At 32.5% G+C, this 21,975-nt stretch overlaps 1 protein-coding gene across 1 annotated transcript; it reads right to left on the bottom strand.

Annotated features, from left to right (window-relative positions):
- Positions 1-14,256: 14,256 nt before the first annotated feature.
- Positions 14,257-16,883, bottom strand: LOC114749978 (uncharacterized). The gene is made up of 10 exons (XM_028938528.1): positions 16,731-16,883; positions 16,331-16,604; positions 16,112-16,208; positions 15,886-16,013; positions 15,510-15,697; positions 15,263-15,426; positions 14,984-15,104; positions 14,736-14,900; positions 14,595-14,627; positions 14,257-14,490 (listed from the first exon to the last, which is right to left on the bottom strand). The coding sequence occupies exons 1-10, from the start codon at positions 16,881-16,883 to the stop codon at positions 14,257-14,259; spliced, it is 1,557 nt and encodes a 518-aa protein (XP_028794361.1).
- Between the last annotated feature and the right edge of the window lie 5,092 nt (positions 16,884-21,975).

Here is a 21,975-nt window from a genome sequence, read left to right as displayed (position 1 = left end):
CTATTGCACATTCATGTTGTTTGCTACATTGATTAAGTTATTTTATTTTGGACTTAATTGTTATAGTTTGTTGAAACCCGTAGTTGGTAGCTATAATTGTTACTTTGGTGGAAGCTCGTAGCTAATAATTGTTTCTTTGATTATGTTATTTACAAGTTTTTCTATAAGAGTTTTATGATATTTTTTAGTGGTCATTTTGAGTTTATTTAGTTTTTTATCTTTTAAGATTACTAGAAACTTTTTTTTGTTATTAATTTTCGATCACTACCAATTTTGACCAGTTTTATTTATTTTTTGTACAATTTTTATCATGATATCTTTTTTTTTCCTACATTTCATATAAAGCTGGTTTTCAAATAAGAAAATTAAAAAAACTATACAGGACGTCCCTATCCCGTCCATATCCCATCCCGTCCCAATTGGGACAGGACACCAACGGGACGGGACGGGACATGGGACAAAAAGGTTGTCCCGTCCCAATTTTCAGGACAGGACTGGGACGGGGTCGTCCCTCTCCCGTCCCGTCCCATGAGCACCCCTAACAAGATATTCCTCCTCCTATCTTTTGAATATTTATTACTCAATTATATAAATATATACTTAAAAATTATTTCTCACATATTTAAATAACTGTTTATGTAAAACATATTTAAATAAATAAATCATAATATATAATTACATGTATTAGTAACAAAATGGATAAATAAAAAATAATAATTTGACAATAATTTTTTTAAAAACTATTTTTATTTGTAGTGGTTTTGGGAACAATTGCCGTGCACTACAACTGCTACAAATTCCAAATTTTCAAATTTTTGATAAAAATTTTGACGGCATATTTTGCAATGGAACTATTAAAAATTTAAAAAAAATGCTGCAAATTAAGTATTTCATTGTCACTTTTGATTGACATTTATAGCAGTTTCTGATGACCGTCACAAAATTTTGCAACAGATTTAACCACATTTGCAGCGTTTTGCTATATCCATTTTAATAACGGTTGTAAAACCCACTACGAAAGCATTCGTAGCGATTAAAACTGCTACAAAGGTATAAAAATAATTGTTGCAAGACATTTTTTTTTGTAGTGTTTGTTGTTAAAATATATATATATTTTGACTTGCAAAATACCTACGAGGTTGTTACAATTTAGAGGCATAAGATCATTTTCCTTTCAAACTTAATTTTACTCTGAACCAAGGAGACTGAAATGAACTTTTACATTGTCCTGGGACTAACTGAAATTTAAGTTTATATTATGGGACTCATATGAAATTCTCACAAATAAAACATTAAGACCTCGTGGGCACAAATGAATCTAAACAAATTAACAATTTCAAATCCCAAATCAATCAAAAAGAGGAAATATCCACAACCACGAAAATGGCTAAGAAGAAGAGAGACTCCCAAATTAATATCCACAAAAAGGCCCTTCTCATAAGGCATAAGAGCCAAGAAGGTCATTCCCTCACCATGGGAAACATAGGGAGCAAATCATCATACATTAATGGAAGTACTTATCATGTGATGGTAGCAGACACAATTCACTTACCAATTCCTATTATATGCATCATGTTCAAGAATCCTACAGGTGGTCAATTTCAAATTTCATAATTCATTTCCAAGTTAAAAGCCAAGGTAGTTTGATTTATTCAATGACCAGAATTAAACAAGGATATGTAGCTCGGAAACATAGGACAAAAATTCATTTATTTACATCAAGTTTTTGAGGGGCTCATTTAAGACTTACTCAAACTATTACTCAATAGAAAAGTAACATTATCACAAATCCCAAGAATTACATTTTCAAAACTCAGTCCCACGGAACATATGCATTTCCAATATATCAACACAATTTTAAGTATGTGCCAAAATAATTTTTATAGTTTTAGAGAAACAAAACTACTCATGAACAACATATCAACATATATAAAAAGTGAAACGTGGTTATTTCTCATCTAAACATGGATCAAATACCACAAATTAAATTTCCATATGCATAATAACACCAAATATACATAATTACACAACCACTATATATTAATTAACAATAACAACTAGGGATTCAAATCCCTAACTTAACCTAATTTGTATCTCAACTTCAAATTGACCATTCCAAAACTCAAAGCACTAACTTAATAGGTCAATCAACTCATAAAATCCTTAAGTGACTACCAATTATCCCAATTTATCAAAAGCCCCAATTTCTCAATATATGATTAATAATAAAAAATATTCAAATTTAAAAATGAACATTCTAAATCAATTAAACATCAATTCTACTTATACTAATGCAATCAAATCCTCAAAACTTGTTTTGAATCACCACATTATCATCTACTATAAAAAAAGCTTTCAAGAATTACTAACCCTAGCTCAAAAATCCTTGCAACTCTAAATCTAAGAAAACTAAACTAATTAAATACTTGATCTAACTCATGTAAGTCATTTAAATTCATAAGATTGGGTTAAAAAATTCCGCAAGCCAAAAATGCATCAAAACTCTAACACATTTCAACTATCTCAAATCTGAAAAATCTAACAAGAAAATCATAAAAATTAGGCTAAGAATAGTTACTTTAGTATTTGGAAACTCAACTATACTCTCAAGGACTGAAATTCACAAGCTCTAGCAAAGCCTCAATGATCATACATCTTAAACTATCTAAAAATCGTGTTTGGAATTAATTTTAAAAATTAGTTTTTGATGTGTTCGCTATGGATTCGCCACAAGAAAAGATCCAACTTTAAGAATTCATAATTAATTCCACACATTTCCAAAAATTAAAAATTAGGGAAAGTCTGAGATGCCTATTTTCTAATTGAGAAAGAATCACTCAAAAATAAGTCATTTATCCTCCAAAATTCTTGATTTATAAGATTGCTAAAAAATGTCTAGAGTCATAACCCCCAATCTAGTGTTTTTAAGCCTCAACCCTCTAAATTCAACTACTAAATATATCAATTTTTTTTACTAATTCCAACTTAAATTGATTCTAAACCTTAAGATTGTGTCACATCCTGCTAATTCTAACATGAAATTTAAGGAATTTAGAATTCACTAAGGGTCAGGTAGTGTAGTGAAAACATGAATAGAATAACTTTTGAAGTGAAACCTAGAGAAGGACCTAGCCGTCATTTTGAAAAGTTTTGATCAACGAAGGGTAAAATTAAAAATTATGCCCAAAATTCCTAAAAATTTCTAAAAATTTATGAAAAATAGAATAAAGGGTTTAGAATAGTATTTGAGGCCTGAAAGATGAAAATAGCATGAAAAAACTTATTTTAAAATTTATTGTAATTTCATAAATTTTGATTAAATAAGAAAAAATTGGCTAAATTGAATTATTTAAAATATGTAAAGGCCTCAATAATTCATAAAAAAATGACAAAAATTATTTAAAATATTAGTATAAAATTTAGAATTGTTCCCAGCCTTGAGAAATATAGAGGTTAGCTTTAAAATATTTAAAGCCAAAATATATTAGTAAAAGACAAATTTTGAGAAAAATTTAATTGAAGGAGTTATAGGTTAAAATAGAATCCAAAAAAAATTAAAAGAACCTCTACTCATTAAAAGGAGGCTATAGGCATAAGGAAATGAATTTTCAGAAGTAGTAGATTCAAGAGGATCCCAAAAAAATTCAACCAATATTGTGAGATTATGGAGTATGATAATCATAAGCTTGGTGGGTGATAAATCCCTATTTTAATATATTATTTAATGTCTTTTTGGGGATATTTATCAATTAAAGTGGATAAATTGCATTGATTGCAGGTATTTTGAATCAAATACTGATTACATGAAATTAGAGATTTAATAGGAGATCTTATCATATTTTTCTATCTTTAAAATTGATTTTAGATTTTATGATAGTATCCCAATTTATCTTTTGCAGGCCCTCAAAATAAGGAAATAAAGATCATAGAAAGCTGAAAGGAAGAAGAAGAAGAAAAAAAAGGAAATTGGAGACACAAACAACTTGGGCATCAAGGCATCAGATTATTATTTATATCTTTATTCATGAAAAACAAAGGGGCAACAAGGAATTCCAGAAGGCCGCCAATCATCTCTGATCCTTTAGATTTGATATTGGATATAGATCCCCTCCTTCATGCAATTTCACACGGCCACCTCCCTCAATCCCTTTTCTATATATACCACCGCAACACACAATCAAGGGACGGTGCATATACTCCACACTCATACATCACCCTCATACCCTTCGAATAGCTGCATACGCACTGCCGCCAAGACCTTTCGACACACAATCACGCCGCGTGCTTACTACACTCGTACACCACAATCACACAGCCCTCAATTCCATTCACGCGCACAACATGTTTTTCATATCCCACCCTTCAATTCCATTCATCAATACCCTTTCCTTCACTCATACACCACCGCCGCACACCACAATCCATCATCTCCAGTTTTCATATTTTTCCTTCGGCAAAAACGCAACCATACCTCATCGCCGCCACCATCATCATCTCTTATGGCTACTGAATTCTTAAGACGTGTTGTGACTGGGTTCAGAGCTATGAGAGGCTGAATTCACTATGCTCTTTGGGATTGAATTCAATGGCTTGAGTTTGGGAGCTACAAAGGGGAGTTTAATTCTAGTCCTTAGTTTAGACTATTTTGTTGATGATTTCTGGTTTGAAGTTTGTTATATTTGGTTTAAAGGTAAGAGTTGCTAGTTGTAATTCTTGGTTTGGATTGGAATTGCTGAGATTTGGATTGGTATTTATAAGTTTGAGTATTTGGTTTATACATATATTTATGTTTATGCCTTTGTTAATTCATTGTTAGTGTGATTTTTATGCGAGTTGTATAGAAATTATGCTTGAAGTGAATTTAACAAGTAATTAATGTTCTAGTTGAGTATTAATTTAAAAGGAACAACTTATATAAACCAATCTTAACCACTTAAGTTACTCCCATATCATTAAACAAGCTAGGATAGTCATTGATTCATTCCTCAAGAGCATTCTTGTTATTGATTTCTTACAATTCAAACTTTGCATTTTTCATTCTTTCTTAAAAATACCAACAAAAAGTAGTTTAGATTTATTTCTTACTCTCTTAACTAGCGTAATCCCCGCACGATGCGCAAGAAGCATTGGCTAACCAGATTAAAAAAATTGTCTCCCTATTATTCAATCCAATCTTTGGAAATTGATAACCGCCCAAATATGAACAGTGAAAAAAATTCTTTCAGTGCATTGACTAACCATGCACATGTAAACGTTAAATTCATAAGGAATACCAACTGCAACAATGTCAATTCAGTTTCTCTAATTTGTGTGAAACCATGTGTTACGACGCTAAAGTTACCTGACATGGTAAACCCTGAATTGTCCTCCCACGGCAAATTGAACAACTAATCACACCAGCATCTTACACAAAATATTACATTCTCACAGACTAATGACATCAGCATCTCACACCATTCTTATAGACTAATGACATTAGCATCTTACAGGTATGCTAAAAAATATATAAAAAAATATAAATCAATAACTAATATTTGCATTTAGAAAGACTTCCCTATATACAACATTTGTCGTTAAGTTCTTCTTTCCATGACCCTTATTGAGCAAGAGAATCTTCAATCCTTCTGGATAGGGTAACATACAACTATCCATGGGTAAAAACCAGATTCGGCAAGTAGAGCCCTACACAATGCAATGACTGACCTTGACTTTTATTTATTGTCATCGCAAATGAAACAGATATGGAAAACTGCCTTCGTCGCATACGAAATGGCAAACGACTGTCAGAAGGGTTCATGTCCATGCGATGTATTAAAACCTTCTGATTCGGCATGGACCCATTCAAAGTCAATGCTTCTATTACTGATTTACCTAAATGAGTAATCTGTAATCTTGTTCCATTACATAACCCAGAAGCTTGGTCAATGTTCCTTAAAAGCATAATAGGTGTCCCAATCTTCAAGGTCAACTTATGCATTGGCATCCCATAACTATTTATTGTATTCAAAAACTCAATTGTGTAAAGGTCTTCAATTCCATCATCATCTAGAAAGGATTTACAAACAGAGTCACAACTATAAGAATCAACAGAGTCATCAAGCAACATTGAACACATGTACTCATTAACTTGATTCACAACATCAATGGTTGGTGCTAAAATTGCTCGATCATTAAAGTACGAATTATTATTCATATTCTCAAAAAGATCTGCATATGTATAAGAAACAATAGCACCAATTGGATCATCAGACTGACTAACCAACAATTCAAAAGGTATCTCAATTTCTGCTGTTCCATCATGTGGCAGACCTAATTTACCATCCCCCACCTCTAAAATCCATTGCGAAAACTTTTCAATTCTACTACAATCCTCTTCCAATAACGATGATTGCAAACGCATATTTCTCTTCAAATAGAATATTGTGCAATAATCCCACAAGTGTGAAGAACAAATACATGCATTAACAATATCTGCTCTTGAGCCTTTTGGAATCACAGGAAGGATTTGACGAAAGTCACCACCCATTAAAACACATTTCCCACCAAAAGGATGGTTAGAATGCATTATATCCTTCAATGTATGATCAAAAGCTTCAATGCAATATCGTTGAACCATCGGAGCTTCATCCCATATAATCAATTTTGTAGCTTGAAGTAAATTAGCCAACGGAGAATTTTGTTTGATATTGCACATAGAATCTTCATTGACTTGAATAGGAATTGCAAATCTTGAATGAGCAGTCCTTCCAGAAGGTAGCAAAGTTGCAGCTATACCACTTGATGCCACTGTTATAACAATATCACCGCGAGAACGAATAGTTGATGTCAATGCATTCCATAAAAAAGTCTTACCTGTTCCCCCATGACCATACACAAAGAAGAAAGCCCCATTCACTGAGTTCAAAGATGACATCACTACATCACACACTTTTCTCTGATCGGGATTCAACAAACATATTAGCCTATTTGACTCTCAATGTAGGGCATCACGATCATAATTTAATTCTTGTAAAATCAAATGATTCCTCACATCAATTGAAGGGCATAACGAAGGCAAAGGAAGAGATGGAAAATCAATAAGACTCTTTCCATTTTGCTGCAACAATAATTCAATCTCCTTCAATGCTGTTTCTTCCTTGTCTCTATCTGATATAGACATGCCTACAATATCAAAAACAAATATAATTATAACTAATATATTGTGCAATCAAGGCACACCCATAAACTCGACTTCTTTAGAAAATGCAAAACTTTAAAAACTTGTGCTTAACAAAGACTTTCTTGATAATATAAAATCATTACGTGAGATGTACAATAAATCTTTAGACAAAACCTTTGATGTTTCCTTCCATACATAATCAGGTCGACTCAAACATGAAGAAATGAGCATACTAACAAACATCTTTCTCAACATCATACCAGATGCCCATAATGAGGCCTCTTTTATGCCATTTATGTACTCACTATCATCATCTAACAAACTAAGGGCATAACATGCAGCTCTAAAGGTTGGATAGACAACTTCATTTATTGTCTTAATATCTTCAAAAGAATTAGGGCCTCTAACCTTTGTGATTAAAATGTGAAGATAATAAAGTTCCCTGGATGAAGGAGGTACATGTATAACCCTCCCAATTGCAAATCCCTTTTCTCTTCGCTTCCATATTCTTTTTAAGCGTTGATAAACATAGTGGCGAGGGAATTCTGAGTAGGTTAATGTCTTTGCAAAGTCATCATGCTTATTTATTTCCATCCATGCAAGAAACATTGACACACATACCCTAGGCTTCTCAACCAGGTCTGCAACATCATCACTGTTGTTATATACCACATATTGCTGATTTGGCAAGTGGAAGCTTAATCTTTCAACATGAGGATATCTATGATGAATGCCAAATGTAAAAATTCTCCAAGCAGCTTCACAAGCAGAAATGTATCTAAAGTTGTAAAACTGCTGAATCTCATCGACAAAATGATCACCACTTCCTTCCTGGCCACTATCATATATAGAAGCTACCACTCTATCATTCCCCTTGCTAATATACTTAAACAGGTATTTAATAGCAGATGATTGATTACATTTCTCAACATTGATATGAGCCTGAAACATTACCAACAATAATGGATTATATGGAACAACAAAACAATTGTCTAAACTAATACCTCTTACTTCAACTGACCTCCCATCATCTCTTCTTCTATAAGTTGGATATCCATCATCATCAATTGTTGTGGTCTCAACAAACCTCTTAGGAAAATACTTGGTACATTTATTATCCTTCATACAAGGTGACTTGCTATTTAAGTGACCACAAGGCCTATGAACCATGAACCTTTTTACTAAATCATACAACTCAGAATTTGAGTGCCTATCAGGTATCTCAGCAGATATAATTTTGTCAACATCACACGCTTCTTTCAGTTGATCATTTTTATCAAGAAATAGCAAAATGTGTGCATGCGGCAACCCTCTTTTTTGAAACTCTATAGTGTAAACATCTACAAAATAAATAATACAAATATATAAGAACGAATAATCTATAATATGAATCTCTACCTATCTCTGCGTCTACAAAATAGCAACAAATATATATATATCTCTATATCATAAACTAATAAAAATAGACAATAGACCTAACAAACATGCAATCACATACCTGCAAGAACTTTACCAAATATCTTTCCCTTCTTAATTGTTGTCATCAAAGCCTTCAGTTTCATATGAAAAATACAAGACAATATGTTTGGCCTATTAGAAGGAGATAACAAATTACGATCACAATATCTCATAATTTCAGGCCAAGTTGGATTACATGTAAAAGTAATGAATATACTGGGGTAACCAAAGTATCTGCAAAGAGCCATGGCATCTTGATAGTTTCCAAGTATAAAACGTGCACCACCAGTAAATAAAGAAGGCAAGATGACACGCTTCCGAATTGACGAGGCATTCCTTTCACCACTTAACAAAGCATCTGTTAACCCTTAGTACAAGTCTGCTCTAAGTTCCTTCTGATGTGTTCTTACCCATAACAATCTTTGAGCCTCAATCATTGTGTATCCATCTACTATGAACTGTTGAAGTAAATTTCCTACATGCAACAATATTGAAATTTCATTCACTCTTGACATGAGTCTATATGCAAAATATTCCCTCATACTAAGCATCTTCTTCTTTTTTGTTCTACTAAGAGTTTCTTCACGATGTTCAATATCATCTCTATATCCATCTTCCCCTCTTAGAAATAATAATGGATATTGAAGTGGTAGATATGAAGGATGCAATTCATCAATCCGCTAAGGATAACCAGACAACTCATGCACTATAACATCTATCAAAATTCACATCAATATCTCCTACAATAAGTGCTGCAACCTCAGGTGCTGATGGCAAATTGTAGTTTCGTCCATCTTGATTTCTGGAGCTGATTAACCGTAACTTCAAATCTGAATGCTTGCATTCATTAATCATCAATGATGCTAACCGATATTGTTTAACATACAGATTAACATCATCAAGCACCTTCTTCAGTTTCTCTACTATTTGAGGATCAACTAACATTTGATTCATATGCTTACTGCATGCAAACAAAAATAGTTGTCAATTCTGTCAAAATATATAATAAAATACAATATCATCTCATATATATAAATAACAAATATTTCTCTTAATCATATTATACCTTATAGCAGAAATTCGATTAGCCACTTCATTATCTGTATCATATATATACAATTGTGAATATACAGGTCTAGATCCTTCAGGGGGCAATAAAGTACCAATCTTATGGTAATTTATTCCAGACAGCACAAAAGTATATGGACCGCCACCGCGATTCTTCGAGTGATCAATCTTACCTCCCATTGAAGTAAATGAGAACATATTGTTGTATGACCTAATGTTTGCATAGAAATTCTTAGATTCATTAGTGTTCTTGTCAAAGAATAAGCTGCATAGCAACTCTGGAGGAGCAATCATGACAGGAAACTGAACTTTTCCCTTGAGGCAACACATTGAAAAATTAGGTGTCCTAGTCAATTTGTAATTCCCAATCTTCTCATTAAACCACATCAGTGCACCACATGATTCACATGCATATGCTGGGTCACCCTCATCGTCGTACTCAGGTCCTACCTCTCCTACACCTTCTGACAGCTTAAAAACATCCTTCATACTACCTAACTCATTCCCTATGTAATCAATGCAAATTATCACTCACAACAGCCTATTCAAAAATTAAATAATTAATAAATATCCCTAATCATAAATTTACCTCCAGATATATCAGAATTAATGTCACTGACTTCGCCATCAGAGTTGCAGTTTGGACAAAATGAGAAGTAAACATCCTTGTATCGTAATTCAGCATATACTAACAAAAACCGATAGTAATCCTCAGTCACAAAAATGAAATAAATAATTCATTTACCGTTTAAAAAATATTTAGCCATCCCACATGTAGTTCATTCTATACTAACACACAGGGTTTAGTTAATTAGAAAATAATTAATTATTAGGTACAATATTTTATCAAAAAATCTAATTATAAATGTTGCAAAATAGTAAAAACAATATAAGGCTGAAATTATCAAATCATGCGTAAAACAAACTAAATTCTGTTAACTTAGTTATTTTGTCAAAAACAAAAAACATAACAAAAAACTATACTATTCTACTACTAATATATAACGTATATAACATAATAACATGAATATAAGACCCAATAGATTTCAAGCATTACGACCTAATATAGACTTGGAATCAACCCTTCTGCAATTATTTCATTATTCTCCGACATCCTATGATAATATTAATAGCATTGGTTCCCCGGATTGAAAAAAAAGCCATCAAGCCCAATATAAGATTCTAATATTTAGTGGCCTACTATTTAAAAAAATTATCAAATACTTAAGCCATGTGAAGAAACACAGAATACATATAATTTATTATTTTTTCACGGTCGTCATGTGATATGACCATGACAAGTGGAAAATATAATTTCAAGTTATATTTTACTGCGTTTTATCCACTTACAACTGTCCCCATAATATTTTCAAATTCAACCATTAATTTTTCATCGTGGAAAAAGTAAACCACACAACAAAAAAAGAAATTAACTTAATACATAAGTATTCAAAAACAAAATTTGAATAACAAATAAGACCTTCTAAATAATAATATGAAAACATAATTAACACTTGCTAGTTGCTACATGCATTTCCATCAGCACATATATATAATTGACTGAGCTATTAATATTCCTTCGCACTGCCAAATCATTTCCATTAACACCTATATAAAACAATTAAGATTCATGCCTGTGAAAAAAATAGATTACAAAGAGCACAAAAAGCCGTTCCTTGCATTATCACATATTTACGTCAAAATAAATTGCTAATATAAAAATTCAACATTACTATCCTAACAAACAAAAAGCCCAAACTATTGATAATTGATGATTGGGAAAAAACAAACTAATATTACCATAACCCAAAAAACACCACTGAATAATAACTCCCCTTCTAACATATCAAATCCAAGACTCATAAATAAATAAAATACATAACAAACCTGATGGCAAGCTTGGTGATCAATCTTCATTCTCAACCGGTGGTGTAACTTCTGTATCAGCAAATTCTATCTGGTGTACCTTCTCCATATTATCTCTTGAATGAAAGAATGAACTTCTTCTACTCCATCTAGTACAACCTTACAGGTAGAAAATGAATCAATACAACAGTTTTGTGACAGCACACTAAAAAAAAACCATAAATTCAGAAACATAAACACGCACATTTAATAAAATGATTTAAACATCTAAACAGTAATAATCTTCTAACCACTTGATTTGATATCAAGAGACAAATGTGGCTTATCATTAACGGAATTTATTGTGACCTGTTCATTACTCGTACCAATAACATTGCTGTGTGAACTTGAAGATGAATTATTACTTTCCATGCGACCACTGTGATAAGTATATGACTTACTTTGACCAACCACATGAAACTTTTCATCCGTAGGGGTTTTACCTATGACCATCCATGAAAATAAACATCAGACTATATGAAAAATTAAATAATCTGTAAACTATTTTACATTAAAGCATTTATAAACTGACCATTGTGTGAGACTCCTTCGAATCTTGTATCCAGGTCATACGCAGTGTTACTAATATCCTGTAAAGCAATTGCCCTTCCTCTTCGCTTGAATCCAGTTGAATTAACATTGGTAAATATAGATATGCCCCGAGTAGTTCTCTTCTTAACACGATTTCTAGAATTTATGTTCTCCTCTACCTCCATATAGTCATTACTTAGACCTTCTAAATCATTTTTGGTTGCTACAATAACAAATAAACCATAAAAACTTTAAGACCAGACAAAGAAAAACCACATGAAAAACTATTAAACATTTATCTATACTCCGACTCTGAGGACATTGATCCATTAAATCCAACGGACTCAGCATCCTCCCTAGTGTATTTGACCCCACCACTCTTTTAGCACCTAGACCAGAGATAAGAAATCATTAAGGTTCCATGAACACTGAAAATTTCTACCTATTGCATTATTAGGATATAACACATACTTATCCCTGAAGGATTCGCATTAAAAACATGAGCTAGTGAACTTAAATGTGTAGATGAATCTGAAAAATTTTGCATGCCTTCTGCATCAGAATTGATAGGATTTAAAGCCATCACTCAGCTCTTCACTTCAATGATCTAAATACTAAAATAGAACTACCCCATACATATATAGCAAGATCTGTATGCACATGAATTTTACACCTAAAATGCCGTAATGATCTATCTATGAGATACAGAATTTTTCATCCCGTGCCTGGCATCTCTAAGTAGGATTAACCATATCTTTTACACAGATATGCAACAATATGGCTACATTGAAAATCCTACATCATTTTAACCTTGCTGTTGTCATGAAAGTACTAACAACCTTACACTTGTCAGAAGAAAGTTATTAGCACGCAAAAGATTCACATCGCACCTATGATTCATAATTCAATGATAACGGCAAATATCTTATAGTTAAACAGATCCTCTGGTTTTCTAGAAACTGTACAACTATCTATCAAACCACTTATGAAAAAATTTAACAACTTATCGGCTATTGAATGATTTCATCTCTAATATTAAACAGCTAACTTAGAAGATCCTTCATGAACTGAGAAGCAAAATTCTATTTTCGAGCACCATTCACACATGCATATCATCGAATAGGGCTTACTTTTACTTGCAAACTCACTTTCAAATGATTGTCATACGAATAATGCATTCTTCCTTAAACTCTATTGATTTAACTCCATAAAGCTCAATCCAATATGATGACTTCCTTTTTTATCTCTTCACCTTCTCCTCTTTGAATAAAAATTGCTGACTAATATTATCAACTTATGCTCATGTGAGCATGGTAATACTTCTCTTTTAGTTAGAGAGATTTATATTTTATCTTATATTTAAAGAAAATTATTTTTTTTTCCGTTGGTAGAGAATAATTATTATCCTTGGAAAAAAATCATCTTCCCCGTGAGAAATTGGTTTTCTCCAAGTTCTACGAAGATGATAGAGTCCTGGGCTTAGGCATGATTCTTATGGGTTTTGTGAGTAATCTAATGAAGATGAAAATGATAAAATTATGTAATTCATTCCTTTAAGGTGCTTAAACTTTAAACACTCCTTTATACATCTACCACCTATAAGGAGGTCATGGTGAGTTTTATAGCAACTTATGACTGTTTAATCATGTAATGGATCAGGTGCTGATTAATTTGTTCCACCCTATTGATGTAAAAACTCTTAAACATACACTTCCAAACTTGGATATATCATTAATTGTTTGCCATCAGAAATAACCTCTCATGTTAAACGATTGGTATTATCCATTTCAAAGTCAGTCCTTAAGACAATTAATAACAACATAATACTCATAACATTACTGAAATACATAACTGAAATCCAAATACATCGCACACAACGCTTGTAGTCTTGACATAGTTGCATAATGCTGCTAAGACATTTTGCCACAGAAGGATTGCCACTTAAGGCCAAAACACTCACATAGATCACACTTTAACATAAAACCTACCACACTAGACTAACAACAACAATATTCTTATGAGTACACAACATAACATATTTGATCCTAAGACTTAGAACAACAAACACTACAGGCATCACTTGGAGTCATCAATTCTTCTCTTGCTTGATGGACTTTAAAGTCTTCCCCCCAAACTTAACTGGTGAAACATTTGATGAGCTCAAGGCCTTTATTCCCCCCCCCCACGCTCTTCTTGGCAACACTCTTCCTCTTCCCCTTATTATACATGGCCATTGGTAAAATCTCAGAAACAGGAACACCATCAAAATCAACATCTTCTTCAACCTTATCTTCAATCACACACGGTACAGACTTAGGCACAAAACTACCCTCGGCCAAATCCTCATCCACAACTACATAGTCAAATCCCTAAAAAATTGTTAATAGAATTTGTTAAAAATAAAGAAGTGCTAAGAATTAGTAGGAATTAATAAGAATGACATTAAATAATTTAGGGTATGAAACTTTTATACCTCATCATTCGCCTCTTCATTTACATCGCTAGCCTTTGAAACATAAATTAAAAAACATCAAACGTTAATTTTAAAAAACTACACATATACCTAATAGGAATATTAAACAACATAGATCGTTACAATAAGAGACCACCTTACCCTGTTAAATTCGTCCATCAGATCAGCAACTTCAGTATATGTAGCAACAAAAATACTCGAATGGGGAAAATCTACATTATATTGGTTTAGCTTCATTTTAAGCAACAATGTTTTCCCTACAAGATGATCTAATTCACCAGGGACATCAACATACCCATCCTCATCCTAAATAAAAAATAAGTGGCCCAAATGAGCTACTGCTTTTACAAACAATAAAAAGAAACAATTTACATCTAGATCAAAATTACCTTCGACAGACCCTTTTCTAGCTCAACAGCAGTTTTGCCAATATATTGAACAGCCAACTTGTCAAAAAATACAATAGTAACCTTTCCAGATTCATCCATAACTGTGTAATGGACTCTCAGCCTGCACGCAGTCATCAACACACAAAACTTTAGATGCCAATATATTAGAATAATGCTCAATATGACTTACATATCCCATAAACATTATCTCTCCACTTTACCAAGGTATATACAAGATTAATTACCATAAAAATATAAACATAGTTTCGATAGACTTACTTAGACTCATAAGTAGTTGGCTTGTTCTTGCATGACTTGCTATTGCAAGGCTGCTTGACATCATCATCTTTAGGCTTACTGCCACATCTAGAACACCCTATATATTTCCATCCATGCCCTGTATCCACTTTAATGACCTTGCACTTGATCCAGAAATAATCACCCTACAAATATAAAATTCAGAATTATTTATCAAACATGTACAACACTTTATCAAACGCAAGACATCACATCAAAATGCACTAACCATAGCTTGTTTTGCTATATCAACAATCGAGATCAGGGAATGTTTCCCAATAAGAGAGCTTTCAGATGCCTTTGATGCTTGAGAAGGTAGACTTGCAGATATTGTGCTAATCATGGGGGAAGGTAACGACTTTGCACTGCTATGGAACATAATTATCATATCCCATATACAAATAACATAATAATAGACTGACAATAAGGCCACGACAAGATTCATACCTTTCAATAAAATGCTTCACTTCCGGATAATTCATGTTAAGTAGCACCTTAGATGCATGGAATGAACTACACACCTCTGGCTTGCTTGAGTTGCAAAAAAGAAAATTAAGTCATTATTTCTCTAATCGATTTGACTAAATCATTATGTTTCTTCTCACCTTTCTCATTAAAACCAACTCTGGCTAGCTGAATAATCATCACCACCGGAGCATCCAACTTAGTGAAGTCAATCATGCACACATCTGTTGCACATTCATCATACAAGACGCAAGACACAATGTTTTCCCTGAAAAATTAAAGTCAATGATTAATCATGCCACCTATGTGTATTATAACAACAAAGCTAAATTGTAATTTTAATAAAATCAAATAAACTACACCTACAGGTTATCAGACAAGGTTAATCGCATCCTGTTCTTTATTTCAAAATTATTACGGAATTCTTCCAGTAGGCCAATTGAAGTTACAAATCCAATCACATCTACATGTTAGGGAAAAAATTTTAATGCAATTGCTTCAAACATAAAGAATAAAATGATATGCTCCCTATGCACTATCAGTCAGAATCAGAAATCATATTATAATTATACATTCTATACGCACCAATAAGATAGTCAACCCTCTTCTTATCAATGACTTTTATGATTTCGGATATGGGGAAGAAATTATATGAGTACTCAGGTATATTAGCTTCCCTTTCCTTCACATATGTGTGTCTGCCCAATGTAATCTTAAATGGATGATTAGTTGCCCTGAATTCCTTAGTGTTACCTGTCACAGAAAAATTAGTAAAGAAATAGATCCTTCCTTCTAAAGCTTTGTCCTCATATAGCTTGAAAGCACTCTTATTAGTAATGGATGCTTGGATCCTCGTTCCCTGTAAAATTTAGCCCCCACATATTATACTGAATAATCTCAAATAAATCAATATAACATTGTCAACAATTTAAAACTCCCTACTAATGGCACAGATATATCTAAATAAATATACAACAGCACCTACCTCTTCATCAATGAGAAGCATTGAAATACAATAAAGATCAGTAGGAGAATCTTTTTCATAGGCATTCCATCTCCTAATAACACGGGCAACAATCTTCCACTTATCTATTGAATCATCAATCTGCCTAATCATTGATATCTTTGAAGACGACATGGTTATTGATGTTTAAACACACCAAAAGTCTAGATAGATCTCAACCAAACAGAATAATTTAACTCATACGCAGAATCCTTCAAACACTTGGCATCAATTTATAGACCTTAATGCTTTCACACGATCGTTGACTTAGTAGGAAAAAATACAACTGGCAGACTGACATGACTAAAGCTTCATGAATACTGTATTGTCATCATGGCAGTAGATAAGTACTGCAAACGTGAATCTTTTTCTTTATGAATTTTATTAAATTACTTTTCCCGTGCTTCTGTCCTGCTAAAATCTTAGTACATGGAACACATTTGAGCACGTTATGAACCTATGGCATAAAAAATGCATAAATAAATTTGAATTTGTTTAATATCTTCTTCTAAAACAAAGCTTCACTATATTTTGTATTTTGCCATGACAGTGACATCATTGCATCCCACACCTTCCAAGGGTTCACCATATCTGAATGTACTCATTATTTACTTTTGAAAAGATATCTTCAACTTCAACATGTAGATTTCACTCAAAAGATCTCCAGTATATCTTAACAGGACGAAAACAACAATGATAGCTATTCCAATACCAATCTAAAAATTCTAATTATATTCTGACCATTTGCACCAAAACTCTTAACCCAATAAATTGAAAAGACTAAACATATTCCAGATCCTTCACACTCAACCCCTCTCTATAAGAGGCTACACATCAATTATGAAAAGAAACATGATGATGCGGAAAAAAAAAAAAACTTCTTTCGAATCCTAATGAGTAATCATTAAGGTGACTACACCTTGAACAAAAACACTACCACAAGAAACCATGTGAGTTTGAACAAAATATCGCTTTCAGTAATAGTTAAAGATGAATAACATCATGCTCGACATCTTCTAATAACATTACGTTCAAACTCCATATGAACCCATTTTTTTATTTTGTGTTTTCTAGGAGTATTAGAAAGATTAAATTAGCCCATAACCAGATACTACTATCAATACATTTATTGAAAAACATAATAGTATATTTTTCAAGCCATTGAGATCTGTAAGATATTGATTACAATAGTAAATTCCCTTCATCTAGTAATTAATTCGGCCAAAAGTTAAAAGATAACTCAACAAACTTGATACCATTTATCAATCAGCTATAATACCTAATCAAGACCAAGATAAATCTATATACACAAACATCAACCCGCTGCGAACTCGGTGTAAAATCATGATATAAATTAGTCCTTAAATTCAATAAAATGTGGTTTATTGATTTTTAGTTGTTATATATCAAGCAAAAATATTTATATTACCATGTCAAAAAATATTTATATTATAATATTGTTATATTTTCAAAGATAAAAATCATTACTCTTATTTAAATAACATGGCATCGTTTGAACATTTAATCGTCAAATGAGAAGGGTTAACATTTGGGTTTCATATTTCTCTTTGAATGACAGTTTTTTAAGAACCCAATAATAAAAGAAATTAATGATAGGAAATTTTTTAAAACAAAACTTTTTTTTGGAAGATTAAAATTATTAAATTTTTGCAAAAATAGTATTATTTTACAGGATAATAATATTAAAAAATATGGATAATATACCGTTTTTAATAATATACCGTTTCTCCGCCAATACTTATTATTACATACTAATGAGCCACGCTTGAAGTTGTGCAAGGAAAATAACTCATCTTCTCAACTACTATGCCTATTACTTATTCACAATAAGTATAAAGAAGAACTTCAATCATTTTTTAAAGCACCATAAATATAACTTCATATATTACAAGTTAAGTGCATTACATCCATATCATTTCCCCCACAAAGAAGAAAATACATCGACACATGTCTCCAAAATACACACCTACATGGTACATCAAGAACTAACAATAACCACACAATACTGCCATTAAAGGCCAAAATATCATAACACACAGCATGACAGACTACGGGTGTGTTTGGATTAGCGGTGGGAGAAGTAACTTTTTTTCAATCTGACTTTTACAAAAGTCAGATTGGGTAAAAGTCAGATAGGATAATGTGATTTATGTTTGGATTGGATTTTGTAAAAAAGTCAGTTTGAGAAATGTAAACTTGTTTGGATGACTAATAAAAAAGTTAGTTTATATGTAAAATGAACAAAAAGGATATGAATTTTATTAAGTAATACTACTTCCAGTCCTTAGTATAACTGTATAAGAGCTAGTTTTGATTTTAAATTTGATTCTAAATATAAAACAATAACTATTTATTATAAATAACTAATTTAACTAACTTTTCTAGTCTCTCCAAATTAATTAACTAGCTCTTATATTAAGAATTGGAGGTAGTACATATTTACTATTAAATGTATATAATGTGACAATTGTAAAAAAAAAATTCAAAATAAAATCATTTAAAATAAAAAATTAATTTATTATTGAAAGAAATTAAAAAATGCTACCTTTCCACGGCACTGTTACTTTCCACCGGTAAAAGCAGGATTGAAGAGCTTCTTCCATAAGTCCATTTGAGATCTAAAAGTCAGATTATATAAACGCTGTGCCAAACACTACATTTTCTGAAAAAGCACCGTTTGCCATTTGAATCGCACGTTTTGGTGTCCAAACGTGAATGCAAACAGGCCCGTAACATCATGCACACAGTGATTTGGACATGATTGAAGGGAGCCCACATGGATTCAATAAGGTCAGCTAATTAGAAACTTTCTTGATTGACCATCTTCATTGACATGCATGTGTTGTTAACACGTGTTATGTAAAGTTCATGAAGATACTTCATCCTCTGTTGGTGTCTCTTCTTCCCTCCCATTTTCCTCTTCCTATTATTTTTGACACGTGGTGCCCACTGCGCTACATGCATCTCTTCCAAATTAGAATTCTCCTTGTCCATTTGTCCTACCCTTTTTGGAGTTACTTGATCTAGTAACTTCCCACAACCGACACCTTCCTCATGAATAAAATTGTCAGTCACCTTCAACCACAAAGACAAACAAACATTAGATCTCAAATCTGCAATAGAAAATATCACACTAATAACAACCCAATACATATTCAAAATCTATTACCAAATCAGCTACTTGACAATATGCATACACATCCGTACTGCTATCCGCAAACAGCAAATTACGCTACTTAAGCTTTAGTTTCAGTAGCAACGTCTTGCCCACCAGCATATCCAGCTCTTCCGAAAAATCATATCCAACACCGTTCTGCTTGTAAATAATAACCATAACATACTTACAACCAGTGTCATGCCAAAACAACAAAAGAACACAAGCAATATGAAAAATTACATTGTTAAGCATCTGCTGCATCTCAACAACACTTTTTCCAAATATCTCGTACGCCATCTTGTGTAAAAAAAATAGTGGCCCTACCAGTAGTGTCTAGCATAGTGTAATGCACTTTCAGCCTATACACAATTATAAGCAATATTTATATCAACTCTGCTCTGCAGTTGGAAATAAATACATAACTGTCATGAGCGAAAAGATTCATAGTTACTTAAAAATCGACTGCTGGATACTCCTGACACACAAAATTCATGCATACAAACTGTTAGGATTATAGTTTTGATGATAACAAGTCAGAATATCAGGGTTAAGTATTTTGATCGATCAACTAATCGAACAATCAGTTATCGCTAAGATTTCAGATAAATGATCAAGTGTAAATCAGGTCTATAGTAGTCTTTTTGATCGAAGAACTATTCGATGAATAGTTTATCGATAAAGGGATCGATAATCGCTAGTGTAAAAAATCACATAAGAGTATGGAAATTATCGATAAGCTGATCGATAATATCAGGTAAGCAATCGAGTTACTGATAAGAACCGAGTGCATTTATCGATCAAGTTATCGATAAATCAGTCATCAATAACGACTTCGATAAAAGGTAACACTCTCTACTTGTTCTGCACATTAGTTCAGTTACAAATTTATCGATCATATTTTCGATCATTTGTTTTATCGATTACGTACTCGAACTTTATGCTCTAACTCTCCTGAATGCAGGAGATCAAATTCACCGATAGATCGATATTTTATATTGATCACAAAATTTCGATTACATGATCGATAATCAATGTTCTTTTTAACTCTTACTCAGTTTTGCTACAGCTAAATTATCGATAATTATCGATAATTTTAACTTGTTTGCTTAATAAGTTTTTCACATAACGTGTTCGATAAAGAGTCTGAGAATTGACATATTAGCATTAAGTTATGATGAACTAATTTTCGATCAAGTTATCGATCACTGGATTTTCGATAAAATGATCGATCATTCATTTCCCCGAACTTCATGTTTTCACAAAACGTGATCGATAATCATTTTCCTTACCTTACAGGATCAAACTTCTTTCTTCACTATTATCGATCACTTGTTCGAATAGTTAATGATCGATCAGCTGTTCGATCATTTCAAATAGCATGTGTCTTCCTTTGATTATTTACATAACCATGTTTTATCGATAATATTATCTATCATATTTTATCGATAAGATGTTCGATCATCAATGACTGAAGCTTCATTTTAATAACATCTAAATTATCGATAATCTTTTCGGTCAATTATGTGATCGATCACTGTTCGATCATGCAATGATTTCCTCTTTCTATGAAAATTCTTGGAGCCGATGATCAACACTTGATCGATAACTTTAGTGATCTATTTCGAAAAGTCTTCATTCTGTTTATCGATAACTTGATCTATCTCAAGTAATCGATCATCTTTTCGATCAAACCAAACCGGAATGACACTCTGTTTCTTGTTACTGATAAATGATCTCGTCACAAATCTTGAATGATAAATTAGCCTCCTTCTGTATTCAAGGTTAAAGCACTCACCAAAATTCTCACTTGTTCTAAGTTTGAAATATGCAGATTAATGAAAACGAGTGCAACGGCTCTTCAATGGGATTACGTAGACTGCGACCTACAGTGTCAGAAACTCAGACGCATTAATGGCGGAGCTGTTAAAACCAGTGAAACACGCAAACGAAGTCACAACGGCTAGAAGCCTTCCGTCTAACGGCTATTTAACGATATCAACTATAAAAGGCGCGAAGAGGCATTAATGAAGAGGATTGACTACCGGAGCT

This window comes from Neltuma alba, unplaced genomic scaffold (genome assembly GCF_004799145.2).
Source record: "Neltuma alba isolate B1F8T4 unplaced genomic scaffold, ASM479914v2 tig00006256_pilon, whole genome shotgun sequence".
Lineage (NCBI taxonomy): Eukaryota > Viridiplantae > Streptophyta > Magnoliopsida > Fabales > Fabaceae > Neltuma > Neltuma alba.
Note: the sequence above shows the minus strand (reverse complement) of the source record. Positions and strands in the feature narration are given on the sequence as shown.

Coding starts and splice junctions, on each gene's coding strand:
- LOC114749978 (XM_028938528.1), bottom strand. CDS start 16,883: ATGTCGTCTTCAAAGATATCAATGATTAGGCAGATTGATGATTCAATA. Junction 16,209..16,330: donor GAGGGTTGACTATCTTATTG/GTGCGTATAGAA, acceptor CCTAACATGTAG/ATGTGATTGGATTTGTAACT. Junction 15,427..15,509: donor ATATAGCAAAACAAGCTATG/GTTAGTGCATTT, acceptor TTATATTTGTAG/GGTGATTATTTCTGGATCAA.